The sequence below is a fragment of the Orbicella franksi genome, chromosome 5 (assembly GCF_964199315.1).
Source record: "Orbicella franksi chromosome 5, jaOrbFran1.1, whole genome shotgun sequence".
NCBI classification, from domain to species: Eukaryota; Metazoa; Cnidaria; class Anthozoa; order Scleractinia; family Merulinidae; genus Orbicella; species Orbicella franksi.
Window position 1 is genome coordinate 15,605,319 of NC_138149.1, and position 22,082 is coordinate 15,627,400.

The window sequence follows — 22,082 nt, forward strand, 5'->3', positions numbered from 1 at the left end:
CTTGTCTTCAAATTCTTTGACGTCTCTACCAGAAAAAGTGTTTGCAAATATGAGCTATTTGGGGAAACTGTAAGTTAGTCGAAGCATTCTTGCTTGCATTGGCTCTCTTGCTGTAATAAAATTAAATATTAGATCGATCGTTAATTATTATAATTTCACACGAGGCGTTCTCTTCAAACGCTATTGAATCGCTATACCTGTCGATCAGATAGTTTGCTATTCTGACATCCTTGCAAGATTTGCTGGTAAAACACAGAGCGATGAGCAAGAGTAGACAACGGATCAGAAATATCTGTTCCTCAGCGGATTTCTTGCTGGAAACCAAAGGCCAATCACGGTCATTAAAGTGGTTATTTCCCATGGGCTGCACATGCTAGCTGGTTAATTTTGTTGCTTGATTCTCCTCCACACAACCAAGACTATAACATTTCTGTTTGCACATTGTGTGTACATTCACGTTTTAAAGTCAGGTGCTGTCTCTGCTGACTGATCACATTTTATGAAAAAAAAGTGCTGGAAGTAAAAGTTTCGACGTCTTGGCTGGGGAAAAAACAAGGGCAAAAACTTGGCTGGGACTTAAAAAAATTGGTCTAAAAATGAGTATTTGTTGATCCTTTGTGAGCTAGTAGATAGTCTACGTTTAACTCCGGTGCCGCTGAATGGGTGTGAAGCGTTGCAATGGTCGAACTCATAAAAAGAAATAAACAGTGGAAAGAATTCTCGGTTATTATCCTTTCAAACATTGCATTCTGAATTTTACCAGGTATTTGGCCTCAAACGCTATTACATCTCTTCCTTCCGAGGTGTTTTCCCGAGTGCGGTTGACTGACCTGTGAGTAAAAAGTAACTGTACTTATATGTAAAACCTTACATGGGCTTTATAGTCATGGAAAAGGAGTTAATGTAAAACATGTTAGTTGTTATCATTTCTGTCGTTTCATGTAGCTGTTGTAGCTTGAATTATGTGCTTTACCCCAATCGTACTTTTTCGGTTCTCTCCCTGATGGCAAATCAAGGTATTAGTTTACGGCTACAGTAAAATCTCGCGCATAAGAACCTGGAGTTTTCCAAGCTAGCCTAAACAGGTTCTCATATAAATGTAGGACAGTTTCTTTCGTAAAGGGGGTCTAAGTTAAACCTATGCCTAGGTTCCTAAACTTCAGCCTGTTATACGAGAGTTTTCTATTGTATTGTATTGCATTTTACCAACTGAGAAGCGAGACTTATCATGATCATCTATTATATAGTTATTTATTTGCCATTTTTTGAAGTAGGACAATTTACATCTGCAAAAAGGAGAGGCTGTGTTGACTTAGAGACATTAGGAAGATCGTTTACGTATAGTATGTGAAACAAAGGACAAGTAAACCAGAATCCTGTGGGACTTCAAGAAGACATGATTGATCATCGCATTTATACACACAACTTAAGCAGTTGTGAAACTTAAGTTAAGCACGCTTGAACGGGATTCAAACTCAAGACCTCTGCGATACCGGTGCATGGGTTTGAATCCCGTCCAAGCCTGAATTTTTTTTCAGGCTTTAATTTCACAACTGCTTAAATTGTGTGTATAACTGCATTGATCAATCATGTCTCTATATCTTTCTCCGCAGTTCAAATATACGATCTTTATATATCTACTTGTAAGCTAGATTCAGTTAAACAAATTGAAAAGAAAGAATGCAAGAAAGTAAGGAGTAATATAGCAAATTATGAAATGTAAGACGTTATTAGTTGTTATCGTAACACTTATTGTTATTGTATTGCTTATTATCATAGAGACCTGTCTTCAAATGCTATTACCTCTCTACCAGACGGAGTGTTTGCCAACCAGATATTGTTGTATGAGCTGTAAGTTAGTGGAAGCACTCTGTAAATATATGCTGTCAATGGGTTTGTTTGATGTTGAAAAAAAAAAAGAGAAAAGTGACAATGCAACAAGCTAAAAGTAATAATTCAAAAAAAAAAAAAAAATTAAATCTGAAACCTTGTTTGATATTATTCTAATTGTATTATGTATTTTCATAGAGACTTGTCTTCAAATACTATTACATCTCTACCAGACAGAGTGTTTGCCGACCAGACAGGGTTGGGGATATTGTAAGTTTGTTGAAGCACTCTACACCACAAGGCCGATCTTGATTTCGTTGTCTCGTTACGATAAAACAAAATATAAGGTGATATCTCAATTCAATTGTCACTAGTTATCTCTACCTTCCGGAGTGTTTGTTGATCTGATATCCTTTCAATATTTATAAGCAAAACACAAAGCAATGGACAGCGTTAGGCGACGGATCTGTTCCTTGAAATATCTGTTTCTTTGCGGATTTCATGCTGAAATGAAAAATGTTCTGTTCGGCGAATATATGATAAATGTCCACGAGCGTTGGACAAAGAAAATATCTGAGTCGCCGACAGGATTCGAACCCATGACCTCCCAGATACCAGTTGGGCGCTCTATTCGATGAGCTACGAAGGCATCCTATATTAAGGGGTAGGCCGTTTACTAGGTTCGTATTTTTTTGAATCAGTGATGTCAATTGCGAAATAGCTGGTCCTCGCCGGCGGTAAGCGGGATGGGTTTTTATGAGAAATTTCTCTTGACAAAAAAGACCAGATATTAATAAATAGGCCAGCAACAAGAAAAATTGTTTCAAATGCAAAAAGAAAAGTGCTTATTTGTTGTTCCTTCGTGGCCAAGATAGACCAAAATAAATTATGTGTCCCGCTCAGCGGGAGAGAAAAATTGCGAGGGTGGATACTCTTGAAGACCGAACGATGATGAAATAGCTCAAATGTAGAAACTTCTAATTAATTATTTTTTCACGCATCGGTACATTTGAACAGAAATTTGTCCTCAAACGTTATTATATCTCTACTTGCCAGGGTATTTGCTACTCTGATGTTAAAAATGTTTATTGCGTAATTGTTTCCACACCACTGGCTTTGTGATAACTGATTGATGGCGTTTGACTAAACAGTCTCCTTTTCTTAAAATTATCAGTTAATGACAAAATCGCGATCAATTTCTCAGTTTACAACTGGCAAAAGTAGGGTTTTCATATTGCTTCTGTACACACAGTCAAGCAAAATCTGTAATTTTTAGTAAGTATAATGCTTGAGTGCATAGTTTTTTCAAATAAATAAATTCAAATACAGTTTTCCACAGTTGTTGTCATCAAACGCTACAGTAGCTCTACCTGTCACTTTGTTTAGTACTCTAAGAAATCTGTTTGATCTATGAGTTAAATACTACACTAAGACCCTTGCTTGGGGTTATGGGTACGGTTATGGTAAAAAAACAGCAATAATTTATGGCAAGAAACAACAGAGAAAAGCAATTTATGACAGTTTCAATGGGCTTATTTGATACTCAAAAAGAGAATAGTGACAATGCAACAATGCAAAAAGTAAACTAATAAAATTTAGAACTCTGAAAACTTGTTTAATATTATCATTACGCTAATTCTTATTGTATTATGTCACATTTTAGGGACTTGTCTTCAAATTCTATTACGTCTCTACCAGACAGGGTGTTTGCAGAGAAGAAAAAGTTGTGGGAATTGTGAGTTAGTCGAAGGTTCACTTGTCATGATAAAACAAAATATTACATGTAGGCGAGAACCCAATTTAACAAGTTCATTATGTAAATTTTATACAATGCGTTGCCGATTTTCACGGACTATTAAATCTATACCTGTCCTGTTCTACATCTGTTCCTCACCCGACCCCCTGCTGGCCAAGAAACCTCTGGCCAATCACCATTATTAATGTAATCTTCAGCCAGGAACTGTTTATTTTCCTTGGGCTGTACTTGATGGTTGGTTAATTCTTTTTTGATTCTCCTCCACCCAACGTCCACGCTCCCAGCTGTGGTTAGCGTGTGTAAATCCAGGTTATGGTACTTGCCAACAGTTGAAAGATCGTTTACAAATAATTATTCCTTGTTTCTTCGTGGCCAGGTTGGTTGCATATAAATTCTGACCAGTAAGGTCGCGTAGTGTTCCATTAAATGGGCTGGAAACGTTGCAAGGGTCGATACTCATGAAAACCGAACGACAAACTTTTTCAAAAATTATTCTTTATTTCTCCTCTAAATCAAGACAAGGTATAATACTGTTTGGGCTTGCTCTATTTACTGGGTGAGGTAATAGATCAGATATGAGCAAGATTTTCTTTGAAGAAACTTTGGCTATTACACAGAGGAAAGAAACCTCCTAACCAGCAAAGGTGAGGGCAAACATCTGCTAAGAATACCTAGCTAGGATAAGGTTAGGAGATTTGGGTTTATCCACCCCCTCTAGGAATGCTCAGCCACGCATCGCTATTTCAGGTTAAATGTTAACCGAGAGGGAAGATAAAATTTTTGATCGCCTGGAAAGTAGTTTTTCTCACACATTACACTTTACATTTTAACAGACGTTTGGCCTCCAATGCTATTACATCTCTAAATGGCACGGTGTTTTCCACTTCGATAATCCTGCAACATCTGCGAGTGAAACGCAGTGCATTGCACTTGAAACCTTGCGTTGGTTCTTATAATCACTTAAAACGAAAATGTACCTATCTACCTACCTACCTACCTACCTATAAATATATAGGGACCATCGCCATTGACTTTTACCCAACTTCAGGCCTTTCTTCGTCAATCATCTTCCTCCATATTGTTTTGCGTCGATCTGGTCTTCTCCTCCTTTCTGGCCTCCACTCCAATGCTGTAACGCAGTGCTATTCTCTGTCCAATCCAGTTCAATCTTCGACGTCTGGTCTCATCACTTGTAATGTTCTGTTCACTCCTGTAAATTCCTGTTGGTGCGAGGCAGTAGTATGTGCTCTTTATGATCATGCATTTGTACGGAAGGCGTCTAGTTTCTTTGTTTCTCTTTTCGTAAGTTTTCAAGCCTCGCATCAATACATCAAAAATGATCTAACAATTGAAATCTAAAACGAAAATGTAGATCGTAATGTCCGTATTATAAAATACATTTTGGTTCATAACAGTTGAAATTTAACGATTTTTTTTTTGAATTTTCAAGTAATAACCAACTCTACGAGAGCTGATCGTTGGCATAAACTTTATATCAAAGCTGTCAGACGTAAATGTTAACAATCATTCATAATGGTGATACGACTGTGTGGAGTCCAATTTGATCTGCTTTCATACGACAGAGAAAAACAAAAAGCAGGCGAGAGCGTAGCATTGGGTGACAAAGAGAGGACCAGAACTGGACTGGGAGACTACTGACAGGAGGTCCCCCTCTCACCTCACGCTCTTTTGCAACCCATGTTTCGACTTCGTCCTTATTCTCGTGCAGCCAAATTACGGAAAACGCTTACTTGTGCGGGAACGCTTGCTAAGTGGGCTATATTGAATGAACGTTATATAAGTTGCATATGTCAACCCTGTTAGCTTCTAGAGACGTTGAATACCAATCTAAGATTGTTATCCCCTTGTAGAGATCTTTCTCACAACAAAATCCAGTATTTGCCAAAGTGCCTGTTTTGTCGTACACCATATCTCCGTCTCCTGTAAGTATCTCGGCTTACAATTTTAGGATGCAAGATAGCTTAACATCTTTGTGGCTATTCTCTCTGCATACGTAGCCCTGTCAAGCGGAAATTGCAAGACATTCATTCCCCTCGCGGCCAGTTCAACTGGGTTTGGTGGAAGTGATGTTTAAGTTTCGCTCCTTCCACCTCCCCTGGTGGCGGTTGAGACCGCACCCTACATTTGGAGGGCCTCATTCCCTGGCAGTCACTGGTATCCTCTCATTACTTAGATTTCCGTGTCAAGGCAATTGTTTGCAGTGAGGATGTTTTAATAACATGTCTGTTTTACTCAAAAACTGAATGTATCTTCCTTATAACAACGACAAAATCAAAAGCAGTTCGTTGTTGGGAGGAACTGTTGATATCTTCAAAACAGCGGCTTCAATCTAGTAAGTTTTTTTCCGAAATTTAGTTTGGCACACAAATTCGTCGTTAAACGAATTATATTAAAGAATACGCTTCTTAAAAGACACTACCGCAAACCTTTTTTGCTTACTTTTTAGAAACAAGAGGAACTATGATAGAAATATACCAAAGATATCGATAAGTAAAGAAATCTCCCATAACTTTTACCACTTAACTTTTAGGATGCTACAACACAACATGATAACCTCGATAACTGACGAAACTTTTGAAAGGAACTCTAATATTATGCATCTGTACGTATTTTTAATGACTCACATGCATCTGTACGTATTTTTAATGACTCATATCTCGTTTTGATGTCTTCTTTGTAATATTAAACATACATGGCGGCTTGGGGGGACCTCATTGTCATCAGTAAGTTATTTTTACTGTCATCTCCTAGCTTCCTGAGTGGCAATCAATTAGAGAAAATTCCACATCGCGCATTCTACCAGGTCAATCCAGGCTCAGGACAGGAAACGGCGTTTCCTCATGTTTTGTGAGTACCAGCGATCAGTGCGCAATTGAACATTAAAGTAAGAAGTCTTAAATCTCAAATGCACATCGTATAAAGTTCCCTAACTAAGCCTCTCGTGATCAATTAGTTTCATTGAAATCATCTGTGAACCAGCTCAAGAATGAAGAGGAGGTAAACTTCTTACATGCACGGTACCTTCTCTTTTGATTTTTGCATTTTTAACAATACTATAAAAATATATGGAGAACAGATTTAATCAATCAATCAATCGATCAATCAATCAATCAATCAATCAGTCAATCAATCAATCAATCAATCAGTCAGTCAGTCAGTCAGTCAATCAATCAATCCGCAGATTGCCAGATTTGTATTTGTATTTTATGTACTTTAAAGGAGCTCAGTCCCTGTATTTTGATTTATTTTGGCCACGCACAAAAATGTTTTTGAAAAATCTGTAGCTTCTACAAGACAATCTATAAGTGTCTTCTTGCCACAGCCATAATTGCGTCTTACATCAGATACACGGTCTATATTCGATAACGGAAATATTGTATCAAAATTTTGGAGTACTCAAAGTACGTGTGAACTAAATCTTACTTTTCTATTATTTTTCTAGTGAAAATGGCTGATTGAAAAAAAATTGCTTAGTTCAAATGCTGCTGATAGACAAACGCGTAAAGTTGTGCTAGGGTAGGAAAAATTAACAAATATCTCTCGTTGGATGATTGAGCATTTTAATGTTATACTAATTGCATTCATGTAAATTTTTGCTTATATCGTTCAAGAATGTTCTCGGATAATCCTCTGAAGATAATCGAGCCAAAAGCCTTCAGATGGGTTAATATGGAATTTGGAATGTATATGTAAGTTAACTTGTTCCAGTTAATTTCTTTGCCCTCTGAGACGAGACTTTTTAAAATAGAAACTCTAACGGAAGGCAACGTCCTATTGGTGTCTCATCCTACCCAAATTCACAATTAGCCAAACAGGAGTGTCGTTTTCCGTTCTTATATTCCACGATATCAAGTCAGCGACTTGATATAGCCCGATTTATGGTTTGGCTATATCAGGCTCTTTTGGACTCGGAAATCTGATCCAAGGCTCGACCAAAGTCGCCTGATATGCCACCGAAGCGTACCTTTAGGTAGGCACCGTTAGGTATAAAATCTGTTCCAGTTTAGTGACATATGATTATACAATTTCGTATGAAAGGAGAACAAAGTCGTTGTGAAGACACGTAGAAGCTGCACATGCCATGCCCCAATTTTACTTTTGCTCTTGGCTTCCCACTCTTGAGGGACAAGTCTCTCTTTCGTTATCATCCGTCATTCATGCAAGGATTTATTGAAATATTATTCGATACAAATAGGTCAGCGCCGTCTTTTCCTAACTTACTTGTAACATTTTTGGTGGCACCCATAATCACTACATATTAATCATGAAAACCAAAAATCACAGCACACACTTCAGTTCACTTCAGCGATATTTCATGATTTCAAATGAATGTAACAAGTTCATGCGAGGTGTCCTGCAAAATGTCATTAAAACTGGGTTGTGGGACAAACTCGGACGATGTCCTCAAGCAAAATTTATGTTTTCAAAAGGTTCATTCAAGGCGAAACGAAACAAAACAAAACTAAATGGAGCTGCCTTAAATTGTCTCTGTAATATCTTTATAACAGATTTCTGCTCCGGACGAAGCTGAAGATTGTGAGCTTAGACTTCTTCATTGGCCAGAGCATGCAGGATTCTCAAATGTACGTATCCATTTGTAAAAGCTTTGTTTATAGAAGTAAAGTTAAAACATGCTGCTCCTAAGCTGATACTGACATTTTGTTGTTCTTTTTAGAATGATGAAAAACAGAACAATTGCGAAAGTGGTATATTTTTCAAATGAGACAACTCAAGTCACAATACATCTGTCAGTAGATTTTATTTGGTTTTCCCATGTACTCTGTAAGCTTTAGTTACTAAGTACCTTTCGTTTATCGATTAAGCTTTAATGTTAAAACAAGAGTTCGTGTTTATTCCGAAGACCTTTCAGGGCGTACTTTAGATGCACATTGCCTGTATGACTGTCTGTTCCTACTGGCTAAAAGAGGGATTAAACAAATAAGGATCAAACGGGCGGGATGAATAGAAAGTGAAGCCTTCCGGAACCTAAACGCTAAGGGGAACGCTTGGCCCCCTGGAATCCAGGGGAGTGGAATAAGCGTCCACCTGTCCCAGTACCTTTTCGTCCTTATCTTTAACTTTCTTAAACATTTTATTAATTCTACAAATTTATGATTATTATCGTACTGCTTTGCTTATATTTAAAGCATGAAAGCATGTTAACTAGCGAGTTATTGCTTCCTAGGAATCCTGTTGATTCACAAGCAGAAGCTTTTCAGGTTCCTTACGCCTCCCACAGTGAAGGTCGGTTCCTTATTTACGCTCTCTTAGCCTCGGGATTCACAACAATAGCTGATGAAGATGGCGTGGCCAGATTATTACCATGTTCCCTGGGCACATTTTCCAATAATTTAACCAGAGGAACTGACGGATGCACAGAATGTCCCCCTGGTAAGTTGTACCATCCTCCCTGTAGCCGGTATTTTTCTCGTGCACCGCAAGATTTTCGGAGGAATTGTGTCACTCGTTAACCATATTAGCTCTATGAGGTATTAGTTGATGATATTTTTTGACCTTAACCTTCATGGGATGATATTTTGACCTTAACCCTCAAAATGGATCTCCGCTGTACTAGAGCAAAGGAGGTCCAGCAAGTATCTATGCACCTATTGTCGTTGAAAATGTTTTGGTATGGTGTTCAATTATATTGAGAAAATAACTCCGTTAACAGGAGGATTTTACTCTGATGATGTCGGTTACGTTGGAGAAAGCTGCAAGAAATGTCCTAATGGATCTTTTGTTCAGTTTGACAAAGCGCCAGGAACATCAAAGCAAGATTGCAAGTCCTGTCCAGAAGGTAACAATCAAAATATCTCTGCTAAAGCAAATGCTTGATTTTGATTGCTCAAAGCACTTTCCTGTATTATTACCTAAGACGTCATCACTAAATATTGAATTAACCACAATTATCCTTTACCGGCCTTAGAATATACCAAGAAATTTCTCGGAAGTGGCATTTTTTCGTTCTCTACTTTCCTGTACTCTGATGTTCGCAAACCCTACAACCGGGGAAAGGGTACGTTTGCTATCACCCAGTAGAGGTATGCCCGTAATTTAACCAGAGGAAGCTGAAATTTTCATCAACTGTTCATTAATCATTTACCATTGATTAATGGCATTCTGACATGCGAGATAAATTTCGTCTTGTATGAATCGAAAGCGCCACTCTTCATATGTTCTTGCTTTCTGGTGCAAAAATTTGCATCATTGATAAAACCACTTATTTCAATCTTACTCGCCATACATACACATGTGACGATTTATAAGTACCGCTTATTATATGGCCGTTTCTCGCAAGGACTGGAAACTACCAAATTTACGAATATGATTGGCCAAGATCGATATTGACCGCAGTCTGGATTTTCCCATCTGAACTGGCATCTAGATCGCTCTACCTTTTATTTTCGCGGTGAAAAAGTACAAAATCGTTTGGCTTGTTTCGGCTAAAATTGCAAATGGAATAGCCTAAATTTATAAAACGAGCAGACTTTGGTAAACGTAATTTCAACTTAAGCAATCAAAACACGAGCTGAATAAGATATTGCGAAGTTTTTCCAAGTCCAGAGATAGAAAGCACTCAATACAGGACTAAGAGCGACTTAAACGCCTGTAAGAAATTTTGTTAGTCAATAAAAGAAGCTAGAGAAATTGAAAACATACTTGTTACTGAGTTCTATCTTTTTCTGACCAAAATTTTCATGCCAATTCGCAAGCAAAAAGACAGTGACTACGAACCGCCTACCATTAGTGACCTTCAGCAAGTTGAACTTTTCTTGCTTGGCCATATAATAAACGTCTTATTAACCGAGCTTGGCCGGTCTTTATGGAAGTATCCTGACATCGATCGTAAACACATATCTCACTGCGTTCGAATTGCTTGTACTCAGGACCTCGGTCAAGATTGCAGCGAAACCGAGGTGAACTGTTCAAGTGCGAGTAACATCTCTGTCACCTTGTGTTCGTGGTATAATTCTATACATTTAGAACATTTCCAGTTATAATAAAACTATTACAGAGGAAAACGTTTTGCAACTTTTGTCAATATTCAACAGGAACAGAAACTGATTTCTTCGCTGGACATCGTGCTTGCAAATGTTTGGAAGAATTCTATCGAACCCATATGTTTGAGAAATGTCACAAATGCGTAGGAGGACTGACATGCAGAGATGACTACGCTTCTTTAAAATCTGGTTATTGGTGGGAATGGCGGAACAAGACATACAAAGATCGCTACAGACATTTCATCGCGAACCTCCTGTCAGTTTCACCAACATTAGATGCTTCCAGCGTTCAGTTCCCTTTTCCGATCCCAACGCCTTACAGGTGTCCAAGAGAAGAGTCTTGCAAGGGTGGTTTGGATTCCCCGTGTCTAAATGGCTACGAAGGTCCACTCTGTCACGTTTGCAGCTCAGGATACTATAAACAGCTTCAAACGTGCATGCGATGTCCTTCAAAGAAGTGGATGGTGGGACAGTTGTCGATCATCGCAGCTTTTGCAATCATAATAACTTTAGTTTCACTGTGGACAGGCAAGAAAAAGAAAAGGAAAGGAGAGAAATATTCTCTTATAGACATGTTCTTTTCCAAACTTAAGATCGTCATTGGCTTCTATCAGGTAACCTATGGTTTACTTGAAGCTTTCTCGTACATACAATGGCCAGGTTCTCTGAAAGTAATCGCGAAATATTCAGAAATACTCCAGATGGATGTACTTCAGGTTGCACCGATCGGATGCCTTTTCGCGCGGTTCCGTGTAAATGCTTTTGGAAGTTTGCTTGCGATTATGTCAATAAATGCCGCTGCCATTGGTGTTTCCGCTGGTGTTTACGGAGTGTGGAAAGCAATAATCTTAAGGAGTCGAAATCTAAAGAGCGATGATAAGTCAAGAAAAATCTCAGAAATAAAAGAGGTCGTGTTCAGGAATTTGTTCTTCTTCCTGTACGTGACTTACCTGAGTACGTGTGCCCAGACAGCTAATGTCCTACCAATAGCTTGCCAGGAACTTTGCCGTGATGATAAAGAGGAATGGTGTCTCAAGTACATGAAAGCCGACTACAGTATAAAATGCCAGGGTACAAATTACAATCACTGGTTAATTGTGTCGTATGTCTCTACCGCCTATATCGTTGCCCTCCCGGTCACCTCATTCATTGTCCTTTGGAGGAAGCAAAAAGCAATGATAGCTACTATGGACGCCGACGAACTTCAGGGGCCGAGCTCTGGAATGGAAATGATCTCAGGATTGCGGTTTCTTTTTGAAAACTACGAAAATCGCGCTTGGTACTGGGAATTAGTTGAAACGTCACGTAAAGTAATCCTTACATCTGGACTGATTCTTGTAGGACAAGAGAGCAGGTCTTACATTGGTTTGGCGTGGGTCATTGCTGGGATGTACGGGATGCTATTTTCATGGATCAAACCCATACGAGATGCAACAGAGAACAGATTAATGGCGACTTCCCTTGCCGTTACTGTTGCCAACCTTGGTGTTGGAGCCGTGAGTAGAATACCCGCGGAAAATATATCGGCCTCGGTCGATACGGACATGGACGCGTTTTGGCTCAAGATTTTGGTACTTGGAGCTAATTCTTTGGTTATTGCCCTACTTGTAGGTAAGATAATAGAACTAATAGCATTTGGATCAAACGGCCAGTTAAGCGACAAATGACTAACGGTGCATACAAAACCCCATTGTTTATTAAAAAAAAAAACGAAAGTTGATCAAAATTGTATTACAATCTCAATCGTCCTTAATCTTCAGGCTTTTGTAACATATTAATTAAGAAGTATTCAAAATAAAAGGGCAAGGATTCTATGCTGAGTGGGAATGTTTAAATCGTGGAGAAAGAGATCTTTGTTCTGGGCCTTGGTGAGACAGCACGGAAAACCGCTATTTCAGAATTTCTGAAAGTTATTGTTTCTTCAATTTTTCAGAATTTTTTTATAATTTTAGTATAATATCACAAACCCCTTCATTTCTCGTTTATTTCAGCTCAGTACACAGTGTTCCTGTGTCGTTACATCAAAGAATGGCGCAAAAATCCACATTGGTCCTTCTCGTGCTGCCTAGCTTTGCTTGTTCCTCTCAACGATTTGCAGGAAGAAGTACGCGGATTTGCAGGAGAAAACGTTCTTAAAAACCAACTGGAAACTGGACAAATCGAGAAGCCTAGCATCCTGTGTGCCGTGAAAGACAGTGGCGCCATCGATGTCACCCTCGAGGAAGGTGGACTAGGTGATGATAACAAAGAGAAGATACAGAACGATGCTAAGGACACAAGACATCACCAAGGAACCCAAACAGAACTATGCTTGGTTCTTATCGCTGATGTCGTGGTACATGGGCCAAAGACCAAGTCAAATGGGGAATGGCTGTGAGTAGTTAGATCAGTGGGGTCAGTCAGTGGGTCATTGAGTGGGTCATTGAGTGAGTGAGTGAGTGAGTGAGTGAGTGAGTCAGTCAGTCAGTCAGTCGGTCAGCCAGTGAGTGAATCAGTCTGTCTCTACATGTATTTGGCTAGTTACTTAGTTAGTTAGTTGTTACAGTTTCTTAGGTCATCTTTCGCGTATTCTTCTCACACCATAGAAAGATATAACGTGTTACGACAAAGAATGAACGCGAGATAAAATACCAGTAATTTGCCAATTTGCGACGCACAAACACAGGCAAATATTTCTTCGGTTAAAATTCTCCAAAGCTTTGTAAGCATTCAATCTGTGAGAACACGTACATAGTAAAACGAATCCAAAGTCCCTTCTTTGACTACAAAATGAAATATAATCATACGCATTCGTTTTTGGTATCGCTGTTTTTTTCCTGTGATTGCTTTGAATGTGTAGAAATTTGCTCAAATTTGCCTCGCAAAATTATGATTTGTCCGGTGTATAAGGAGCTGGTCAAAAATACCTTTGTTGACCAATTTTAGTTTTGAACTGCTTGTTTACAATACAGTTTTCAAATTGTGTCGCAAGTATTCAATGTAGGCTTTTATCCATCAAATTTTACATTTACTTGTCGTTAACAGATAGCTACTTTTTTCTTCAAGGTCTCAAGTGTCCCTCTAAGCAAACTAGGATCAAAGTATTGAGGGGAAGTGAGTAACACAAAACATGGAGCTGGGAAAGAAGCAACGAATAATGCCGAGTAGTTAGTAAGACAGTTTGGTCATGAGATAGAAGTAATTAAAGTGGAGATGCATGAATTAAAAAAGAATAAGTCAATAAATTGCAATATGTAGAGAGGAAGCCACCTCAGCCCTAGCTGGTTTTCATACGGGTCTTTTGTCCTGGTCGAACTGCACATTTCGTCAAAACGTTTTATTATTTATTCCTGGACAATATTTCAGCAGAGCGGTGAGTGGGTGAAACATGATAAACAAGTCATGAAGGAGAAACTAAAACAATTACTGCTTGCATTTGGGTAGTTATTACTTAGCCAGGCAAAGGTCAGTACTCAGGGGACACAAGCTTCTTCCTGAAAACACTGTCGTGTTGTAGTTAAAGAGCTTGCCCCTACTCTAACCGCTGTACAAAAAAAATCTGCTTTAATCAGTGCAGTTTTCTGTGTTTTTGTTGTTGACAAATTTAAACATTTCCAGCTTGTGAAGGACTGTGAAGCTGTGCTACTACTATTCTTTTTCTAGTGAGGGTGGGGTGGTGTCTTAATGTCAGTATTCACGGGAAGTGATCACCTCTAAAATCAAACAAAAAATGATTTAGGTCAAGAAATGTAAAATTTGCTGGCTTTTTTTTTCTTCTCCCCCACCAGCTGTCACCATAATGTAACCCTTTTTGATAGGCTTCTATATTCCTTGTGACAAAGGAAAAAGTAGACAACAGTTATGCACATGTGTAACAATTACAAATCTGTCCAGGACATCTGTATTTATCTTATTGCGTTCGACGAAGTGGAACGCAATCCTAATTTTGACCTGTGACTTTCCCGAGTTGGTTGCCCTGTGCACGGTTATAGGCCGAAAAAACCACATTCCTGTAAGGACACCAAAATGGCCACCCCGCTTGACTTTTGCAGGGGCATGTCACGGCCAGTAAACTGGTACCGTTTAATGCTAAGACATGTGATAAGACATGTGGCGAACATGTGAGTATCTGAGCAGGCCATGTGAGCTCGTCTTTCCGATGGATCTTTCTTTGACTTCTTTCCATTCAGTCGCCGTACGCTTCGCTATTTTGTGCTCTCAGCGTTAGATTTTGGCGAATTTTCAACGCTTCGACGGTAGCATTTATCGAAATCTGAGAGAATTGCCCTTGTTTATTAACACGGCTTGGCTTTGGGATGATAACCGTGGGAACAGCTACATTTTGATTGCATTTTTTGATTAGTTTCAGTCGCGACAGATAGCTCAGTCTTTATCCGGTCGAAATTTTATTGTTTGGAACCGGTGGTAAAGTACTCTGAAGGCAAGATCCATAAGACTACTTTACTCATCAGGGGAAACACTCAAATTAGTCGCACGGAGTTTGTTTACGATAAACGAGCACGCGAAACGAGCACGCGATTGCAAATGCTAGCTAAGAATAATGTACGTAATTTAAATATTCTATGAAACTTTTGAGTCTACAGAAACTGGCGGCGTCACGCAACGTATCAACAAATCGTGACCTCTTCACTAGCATGGACTTTGACACTATGCATACAATGTATCTGACTGTAGAACCTCGGTTGCTACTGAAAAATGTTGATTTTAGCAATAGACAAAGGTTGAAAGTCAGCTAGTGAAATCATAGACTACCAGTAGTCCCTCTTTCGCTTAGCCCGTCGTGCGTGACGCGAAAGAAAACCGCGAGAAAAAAACGGCCGCGCGAAATCCTGGGGGCGAGGAGCGCGCGAAAGGAGGGACTACCGGAGGGACTACCCAAGAGTTTGAATTATGCGTTGCTCTCACAACGCAAAAATATGATTGGCTTATGTTAAGAGCGTTGACAACGTGTTGTCAACATTCGAGATACGTGTGACGTCTTGCAGGAATGTTTTGGAACTGGAGCAAATCGAAGCGTTGGAATCGCGCTTCGCAAGCCGTGATGTTCTTGCGAATCTGCCAACGGGCTTTGGAAAGATTCAAATTTATCCAGTGGTTTGTTTGGCAAAGCTTTTCCCCTCAGAACCCGACTGCGAGCGTGCTAGTGATTTCGCCGCTCAACAGCATCGTCCAAGTCAGCGAATATAAATTCACTGAGCTTGGCCTTTCTGCCGTCCATTTGAAAGATTGAACCGGACTTTCACTTGAAACCGGACATTCATCTGAAACTTTCCGCTGCTATCGACAAACATTTCACCGCAGTTAGATGATCTCCTATGTCAAATACATAATGTAAATTCTCGGTTGAAACTCTGCATTTGAAATTTTTGCAATAACTTTTAGATTTACACTTACAGAAGCAGCACAAATCGTTACAAGATGTCTCATTCGCCGTCTTTTTAAAACGTCTTTGGCAGTTTCGCTGAACGAACACTGAACGAAGATATACTTCCCACAACATATGTTTTTTGCCAGAGCAATTTTATTTAGGATATCTCCCGGAGCTATTGACAACAGGCGATAATGAGAAGACGTCAAGATGAGAAATCCTACACCGAAAAATCACTCGGCCATGAAAGGGCAAACTCTTGGGCTTAGGCGGTAGTTCCTCCTTTCGCGCGCTCCTCGCCCCCAGGATTTCGCGCGGCCATTTTTTTCTCGCGGTTTTCTTTCGCGTCACGCACGACGGACTAAGCGAAAGAGGGACTACTCGTAGTCTAGTGAAATCATTTATTTACGGTATATATATATTAAAGTGAGAGCGTCGAACGCACTCTCATAATCTCTGATTACTAATAGTTTATCATGTAATTATTTATCACGTATCCTATTTCATATATTTAGTGTACAAGCGGGAATACAAAGCAATGCCAGAAAATACTAGATTTATACAAGTCAGCAAGCCAGCAATAATCCAGTTGGGAAACATATTTCTACACATTCGTTTAATGACCCCGTGCAATAGCCACATGTGAGGTACAAACTAAATGTGAAGGCTTTTTTAAAACTATTAAACGAAGTATGGAACAAGCAAAAACTTACGCAAAATAATAGTCAAGAAGCGGCAGCAAGGCCTGGAGCGTAGATAGAAAAATACAAAATAGGGGAGATGAGTCTGAAGGTTGAAACTAGTCTTCATCTACGGAACCGTCTGCCATTTTTCTGTAAGATATTTATGGCAAAACAAAAAGTCCAAACTCAACTGGCCAGTGATGAAAAGTTAATTTTAGAACGAAATTAGAGTTTGCAACGAAAATAATTACAGTGTGCATTCGCCGAATTGGGCTATCTGACTTACCTGCTATTGACTTTGACAATACGGTTAAGCGATAATCACATTTCTAAATGGCTAGTGATATACAGGCTAACTTGCCTCACGAGCACCTCGTTACAACACCCTTTGATTTAAAGAGTAGCTCAGTCAGTCATTTTTCGAGTCTAGTAACTCGTTCACTACGTGCTGAAACGACGAAATTTTAAATGGCCCCTTTTAGCAGTGGTGCCAAAACGGCCGGGGTTCCACTGTATCATGTTTGGTCAACTCACGGGAGATATTCCCAGAAAAATTTGGTGGGGGTGAGCCGCCCGCTTCCCAAAACCGTTACCCTATTTATGACCAAAATCTGCGTTTTTCCCTACCCTATTTATGACCTGACCAAAAATTCGATACCTTATTTATGACCGTTGTGGCTAGCACAGTTGTCCTAAACATAATTTATGAAGGGCTTTTGATGATGGTCTAATCGATAATGATGAAAAAGTAGCTTCTTCTAAAAAACATACCTAATTCAAGACTAGAGTGCAAAAACCATACTCTATTTATGACCAAAATGGCCAAACTCGACACCTCATTTATGACCAAAACGGCTGAAAAACCTTACCCTTAAGGGCCGCACATAGCTATATAGCCCATATAAGGAAGTACCCCCCGGGGTCAACTAATTGGGCACTTTTCTATCTCTTACTTTTCAAGAAATTATTCGGCTAACTGGAAATAACGTCTCTCATTCCTATAGACTGTCAACAGTTTCAATCAGTTCCAGCTAGGAACTAGCAACGTTCAGTTCCACATCAGCTGTTGGCGAGCGATCCTTGTCGTTGTGCGGTAGGAAAGGCAAATACTTTGCACTTTGTAGTTACTGATGCGATTGAGACCAAACGGCAGATCATAGACTTTAATAGAAGCTGTTTGAAACTCGTCACTGTCATCTGACAGGTGTTGCCTCCAAGCCTTAAGCCCGCGTTCCACAAAGGTACCAGGAATGGTGTTGTCCAGAATCAATGCAACGATACAACTCACTGTCATGCTTGTTGGTCGATTTCTGAAACTCCAGTTAAAGATATACATGTATGTCGTTAATTTCCAATTATAGGCCCAGAAAAGCAACGAAAATGTAGCGCAGACTTTTATTGATATGTCAAATACAAACGGCTAAAGTGTCCCACAACCTTTTAGGGAAGGAGAATATATTGATTGTTATGGAAACTTTGTAACAAGCGAACTTCATTCAACAAAACCCCTCGCCATCTACTTCTATTCTACGTGGGAATTTTTCTTTTTTAAATTGTTAAATTTTAAAGGTGCCCTGGGGTTTTGCTATTCTTAATAAAATACCGTAAATCCTCGAATTAGCGCCCCCCCCCCCTCGAATAAGCGCCCTCTTCAAATAAGCGCCCCTCCTATCAGCCAAAATTTAAAATAAACGCCCCCCCCTCGAATAAGCGCCCCCTCCCCTTCCCCCATTTCATGGACGAGTAATAAGACAACGAAAGGGATGTATAGTTTTCGTCGTGTGGTATTAGATTTGTGCATTGTTTCAGTTTTTGAACACATTAAGTTTGGAAAACATTTACGAGTACTAACGGTGCCGCGATTTAAACTTTAGGATCAGCTTTTTATGTCGATAAGCAGCTTATGTTGCTGTTTATGCGGATATGATGTATTAAAAATGATCTTGTCAGGCCACGGTTGGGGAAAAATTTAATAAGCGTCCCCCCTCGATTAAGGGCCCCCTTGAATAAGCACCCCCGTCTTCTCCTAAATTTGAAATAAGCGCCCCGGGCGCTAATTCGAGGATTTACGGTATATGTATGCGCGGTTTAAACTTTAGGTGAAAAACTACGCTTAATTTGCATTTTAAATTGTATCAGGCCTGGGGTACATATAAAATTTGTTCGTTTAGTATAAGCATTCGGGTAAGGAATCATGAAAAGATTGTTCAGTGTTCGAGAGTGATGCTTTAACAACCTGACCAAGCACAGGGCAAGGTTGTTTTTTAGTCCGAAGTACGATTTCAGGTCCTTGAAATTGCTGATGTTACTAGCCGTTAGGACTCGTGGAAAGCTAGTTTCCAGGGATTGGTCACTTGTTATAAAATTGGATCCGTCTAATGTAAATCAAAATTCAGATGATAGTCAGGTTCGAAAGCCAGTTTGTTGAGGCGTGAATTACTCGTTACTAAGTTGCAAGTAACTGTTGGTACCGACTGACAGCAGGCATTCGGTTCACAGTCAGTGTACCAACTATCGTTAAAAGAATTTGTACTAAGGCAAAGCAACAGGGATTAATGTCTTCCAGTGTAAATCATACCTGTGTCAATTGCGTTAGGATGACCGTTCATGCAATGTGGCAGAGCTAATCCAAAAACAGTGGAAAATCCAACAACGAACAAGTTTCTGGAGGAATTCATGTCAGCGAACTGAAGATTCGAGATTCCGACGGCGGCGGTCATTCCAAACATGACCATGAAAACTCCACCAACAATGGGATCTGGAATGCTGACGAATAACGCGCCAATTTTACCAAGAAAACCAACAACCATCACTACAAGAGCTCCAAACTGGATAACACGAAGACTTCCAACCTAATAAAGTATAAGGCATTATTCATTAAGACTAACTTCAGTCAAAATCTTTCTCCTTATATTTAATACTTTAAGTTCCAGATAAATCCTTATGAGACTCACATTCCATTTCAGGATTATTTTTCTCAGTCAAAGTTACGTCCCAGACCCAGTAAATCAAATTATATTTTCCTTTTGAGAAAAAGGGCAAATCGCAGTTCCCATTTTACTCCTCTAGAATTCGTCGAAGACAAGTGAAATTCATTATAATGCAACTACCAAATTATCTAGATTTAGCTTGGTTTGTCAATAGTGTACCCTTAGCTTTACATGGACCAAAAACACTGCAATGTCAGACCATCTCTGCTCAAATCAGCCACAGTTTTTCTAATCAGCAACAAAAAACTGTGTTGATCGTGAGGACAGGTAACATCACTCTAGGTAGGTGTCACGAAGCAGTCGCAAGGCCACCAACTTACAAAATTAAACAGGTTATCCCATCAAGAGAAATAGCCCATAGCCTTGTTACATGTAGTCTTTCCGAAGGAGTGTACCCAAATACATTTTTGTCACTGTTCGACGAACAATGAAAAAAAATAACAACAGTAAGACCAACAATAAGAACAACAACATCCACAGTGAAAACAACAGCAACACCAAACAATGCAAATGACCTGTGCAAATAGTTTACCTTTGTGATTCCGATGGCTCCAATATTTACACAGCTGTACGAGGTTGTGCCATTTCCGCTACCGAACGCTCCCGTCAAGAGACAACTAATTCCTTCCATTCCTATTCCGCGGTTTATTGCATGTTTTGGCGGTGGAGGGGCTCCTGATAATCTCGCGCAAGCGTAGTAACCTCCCACGAACCCAATGATGGAGACCAACACCCCAGTAGGCATTCCGAATTGATCTGCAAAAAAAAAACATCACGTGTTAAACAGTACACGCACAAGCCTGAAAGAATGCAAGAATGACTCCAATTACTTCTGCTAAACTGGATACGAAAATTTGAACCATTTGGCTTCTTTTAACACTTCAGCCCTGGCGTCGGTTCTCGCCAGGTACTGAGGAATGCTGGGATCAGAAGGAAAGCCTCCCGCTGTGGTGATGATTGCGCAGGTTATCCACAATACTGCGATTGCTAGAATTACCTGCGTATAAACCACGCGACATGCATGTAGTCATATGAACACACGTTAAGCTCATAAAGAGGGACTAAACAAAATTAAAAAATACATTTCGAAATGTCCAAAGACCTATACTCACTGGATATAATCTGAACAGTGGATATCGGCTAACATAAAAACCTCTCCGTTCTTTGCTATATCCCGGCACTGGAATCTCAAACTTGGTAAGGTACTGGGAAAACAGCGCTATTAAAGTGCACCTAAACCCCCAAATTTTTTTTCGCTAAAACGAATCTACTTGTTATTTGAAATAGTTCTGCGAAAAAATTTTTGGATTCCGTTAAATCCTCGATTTTCTGTGCCCCGACGAAATCTCGAAAATAGCTCCAAAACACCGCCATTTTGTTTCACGACCGAGTTTGAGGAGAATGGGTCCAGCGGCTCTTGTGACGTCTACCCAGGAAGGTTGGATATCTCACGTCCTCTCATTTCCTTCAGGATGGTGCAATAAACATTCGAAAAGCGCGCAGAAACGCCTTCCAGAGGTGCTATCGGCTGTTGCAGCAATATTCCAGATTTAAAGAAAGATATACTGTACAATTTACTGACGATGATCGGCTAATGGTGCAATAAAGACGTAAACGATGGTTGATTTTGTCGAACCGAAACAAGCGAACTGAATCTGTGAGAACCATTGAAGAACTCTCACTGGAATTTGTTCCGCAGACTTTCGAACGCTACTTTCATAAATTTTCTGCTTAAAGCTAACCAGCGATTTGTAGAAATACTACCGACAACCTATATCTCCCAATCCCGCAGTATTTATAACATAACCGGCAAAGTTGTGTGATCAGATCATGATCAAGAAGCGTTATACTGATATGTAAATAGATCGCAACTGTACGCCGCTAACCAACACTTATTTCTCTTTCGATTTAGATGAAAGTCGAAGATTAATCCTTTAGAATCACATGATAGCAAAATTGTTAGACTCACAGAGTTTTTCGAAGGTTTGGAAATCAGCAGTGCGACAAAGATTCTGTGCAAGAGCGTCGAAAATATGACCGCGTAACATTATCTGCGGACCGCTTAGGGAACACATCCTTTTCGCTTATCCGACGAATTTCACTACAAACTTTGAGAACACTTTACACTGGTTATTTGGAGTTACGACTTAAAACGTGTGACAATGTGAAATCGGTAATTGTATGAAATGTTTCCTTCCGCCTTGCTTCCCGCAGCTTCAAAAATACAGGTCCAAACAATACGATTTTCAATCGATCGAAGCCAATGTTTTGGAGGTCATCAAGTCTCGAAAACTGCAACACGTACGTCGCTCTTATAAATATGAAGCATTTAACTGAAAGTAAAACACAAACTGGATTTAACAGAACAATCACACCTTGACAAAATACATTCTCGCCAAGGACGAATGTAAACGGGCTATGAACACGCGTGGG

General features: G+C 39.7%; 2 protein-coding genes and 1 long non-coding RNA gene across 3 annotated transcripts; 2 read left to right on the top strand and 1 right to left on the bottom strand.

Annotated features, from left to right (window-relative positions):
* On the top strand, positions 1–1,966 carry LOC145486392 (uncharacterized). The gene is made up of 3 exons (XR_014049277.1): positions 1–69; positions 764–832; positions 1,780–1,966. It is a non-coding gene; the product is annotated as an uncharacterized LOC145486392 (long non-coding RNA).
* An 8,761-nt stretch (positions 1,967–10,727) lies between these two features.
* Positions 10,728–13,700, top strand: LOC145488418 (uncharacterized). Its single transcript, XM_081467284.1, has 3 exons — positions 10,728–12,219; positions 12,600–12,981; positions 13,654–13,700. The coding sequence occupies exons 1-3, from the start codon at positions 10,728–10,730 to the stop codon at positions 13,670–13,672; spliced, it is 1,893 nt and encodes a 630-aa protein (XP_081323410.1). The 3' UTR covers positions 13,673–13,700.
* Positions 13,701–16,871: 3,171 nt separating this feature from the next.
* Positions 16,872–21,424, bottom strand: LOC145487806 (solute carrier family 23 member 1-like). The gene is made up of 3 exons (XM_081466606.1): positions 20,182–21,424; positions 19,215–19,511; positions 16,872–18,079 (listed from the first exon to the last, which is right to left on the bottom strand). Exons 1-3 carry the CDS (start codon positions 20,392–20,394, stop codon positions 17,708–17,710), a joined length of 882 nt encoding a protein of 293 aa, XP_081322732.1. The 5' UTR covers positions 20,395–21,424; the 3' UTR covers positions 16,872–17,707.
* Between the last annotated feature and the right edge of the window lie 658 nt (positions 21,425–22,082).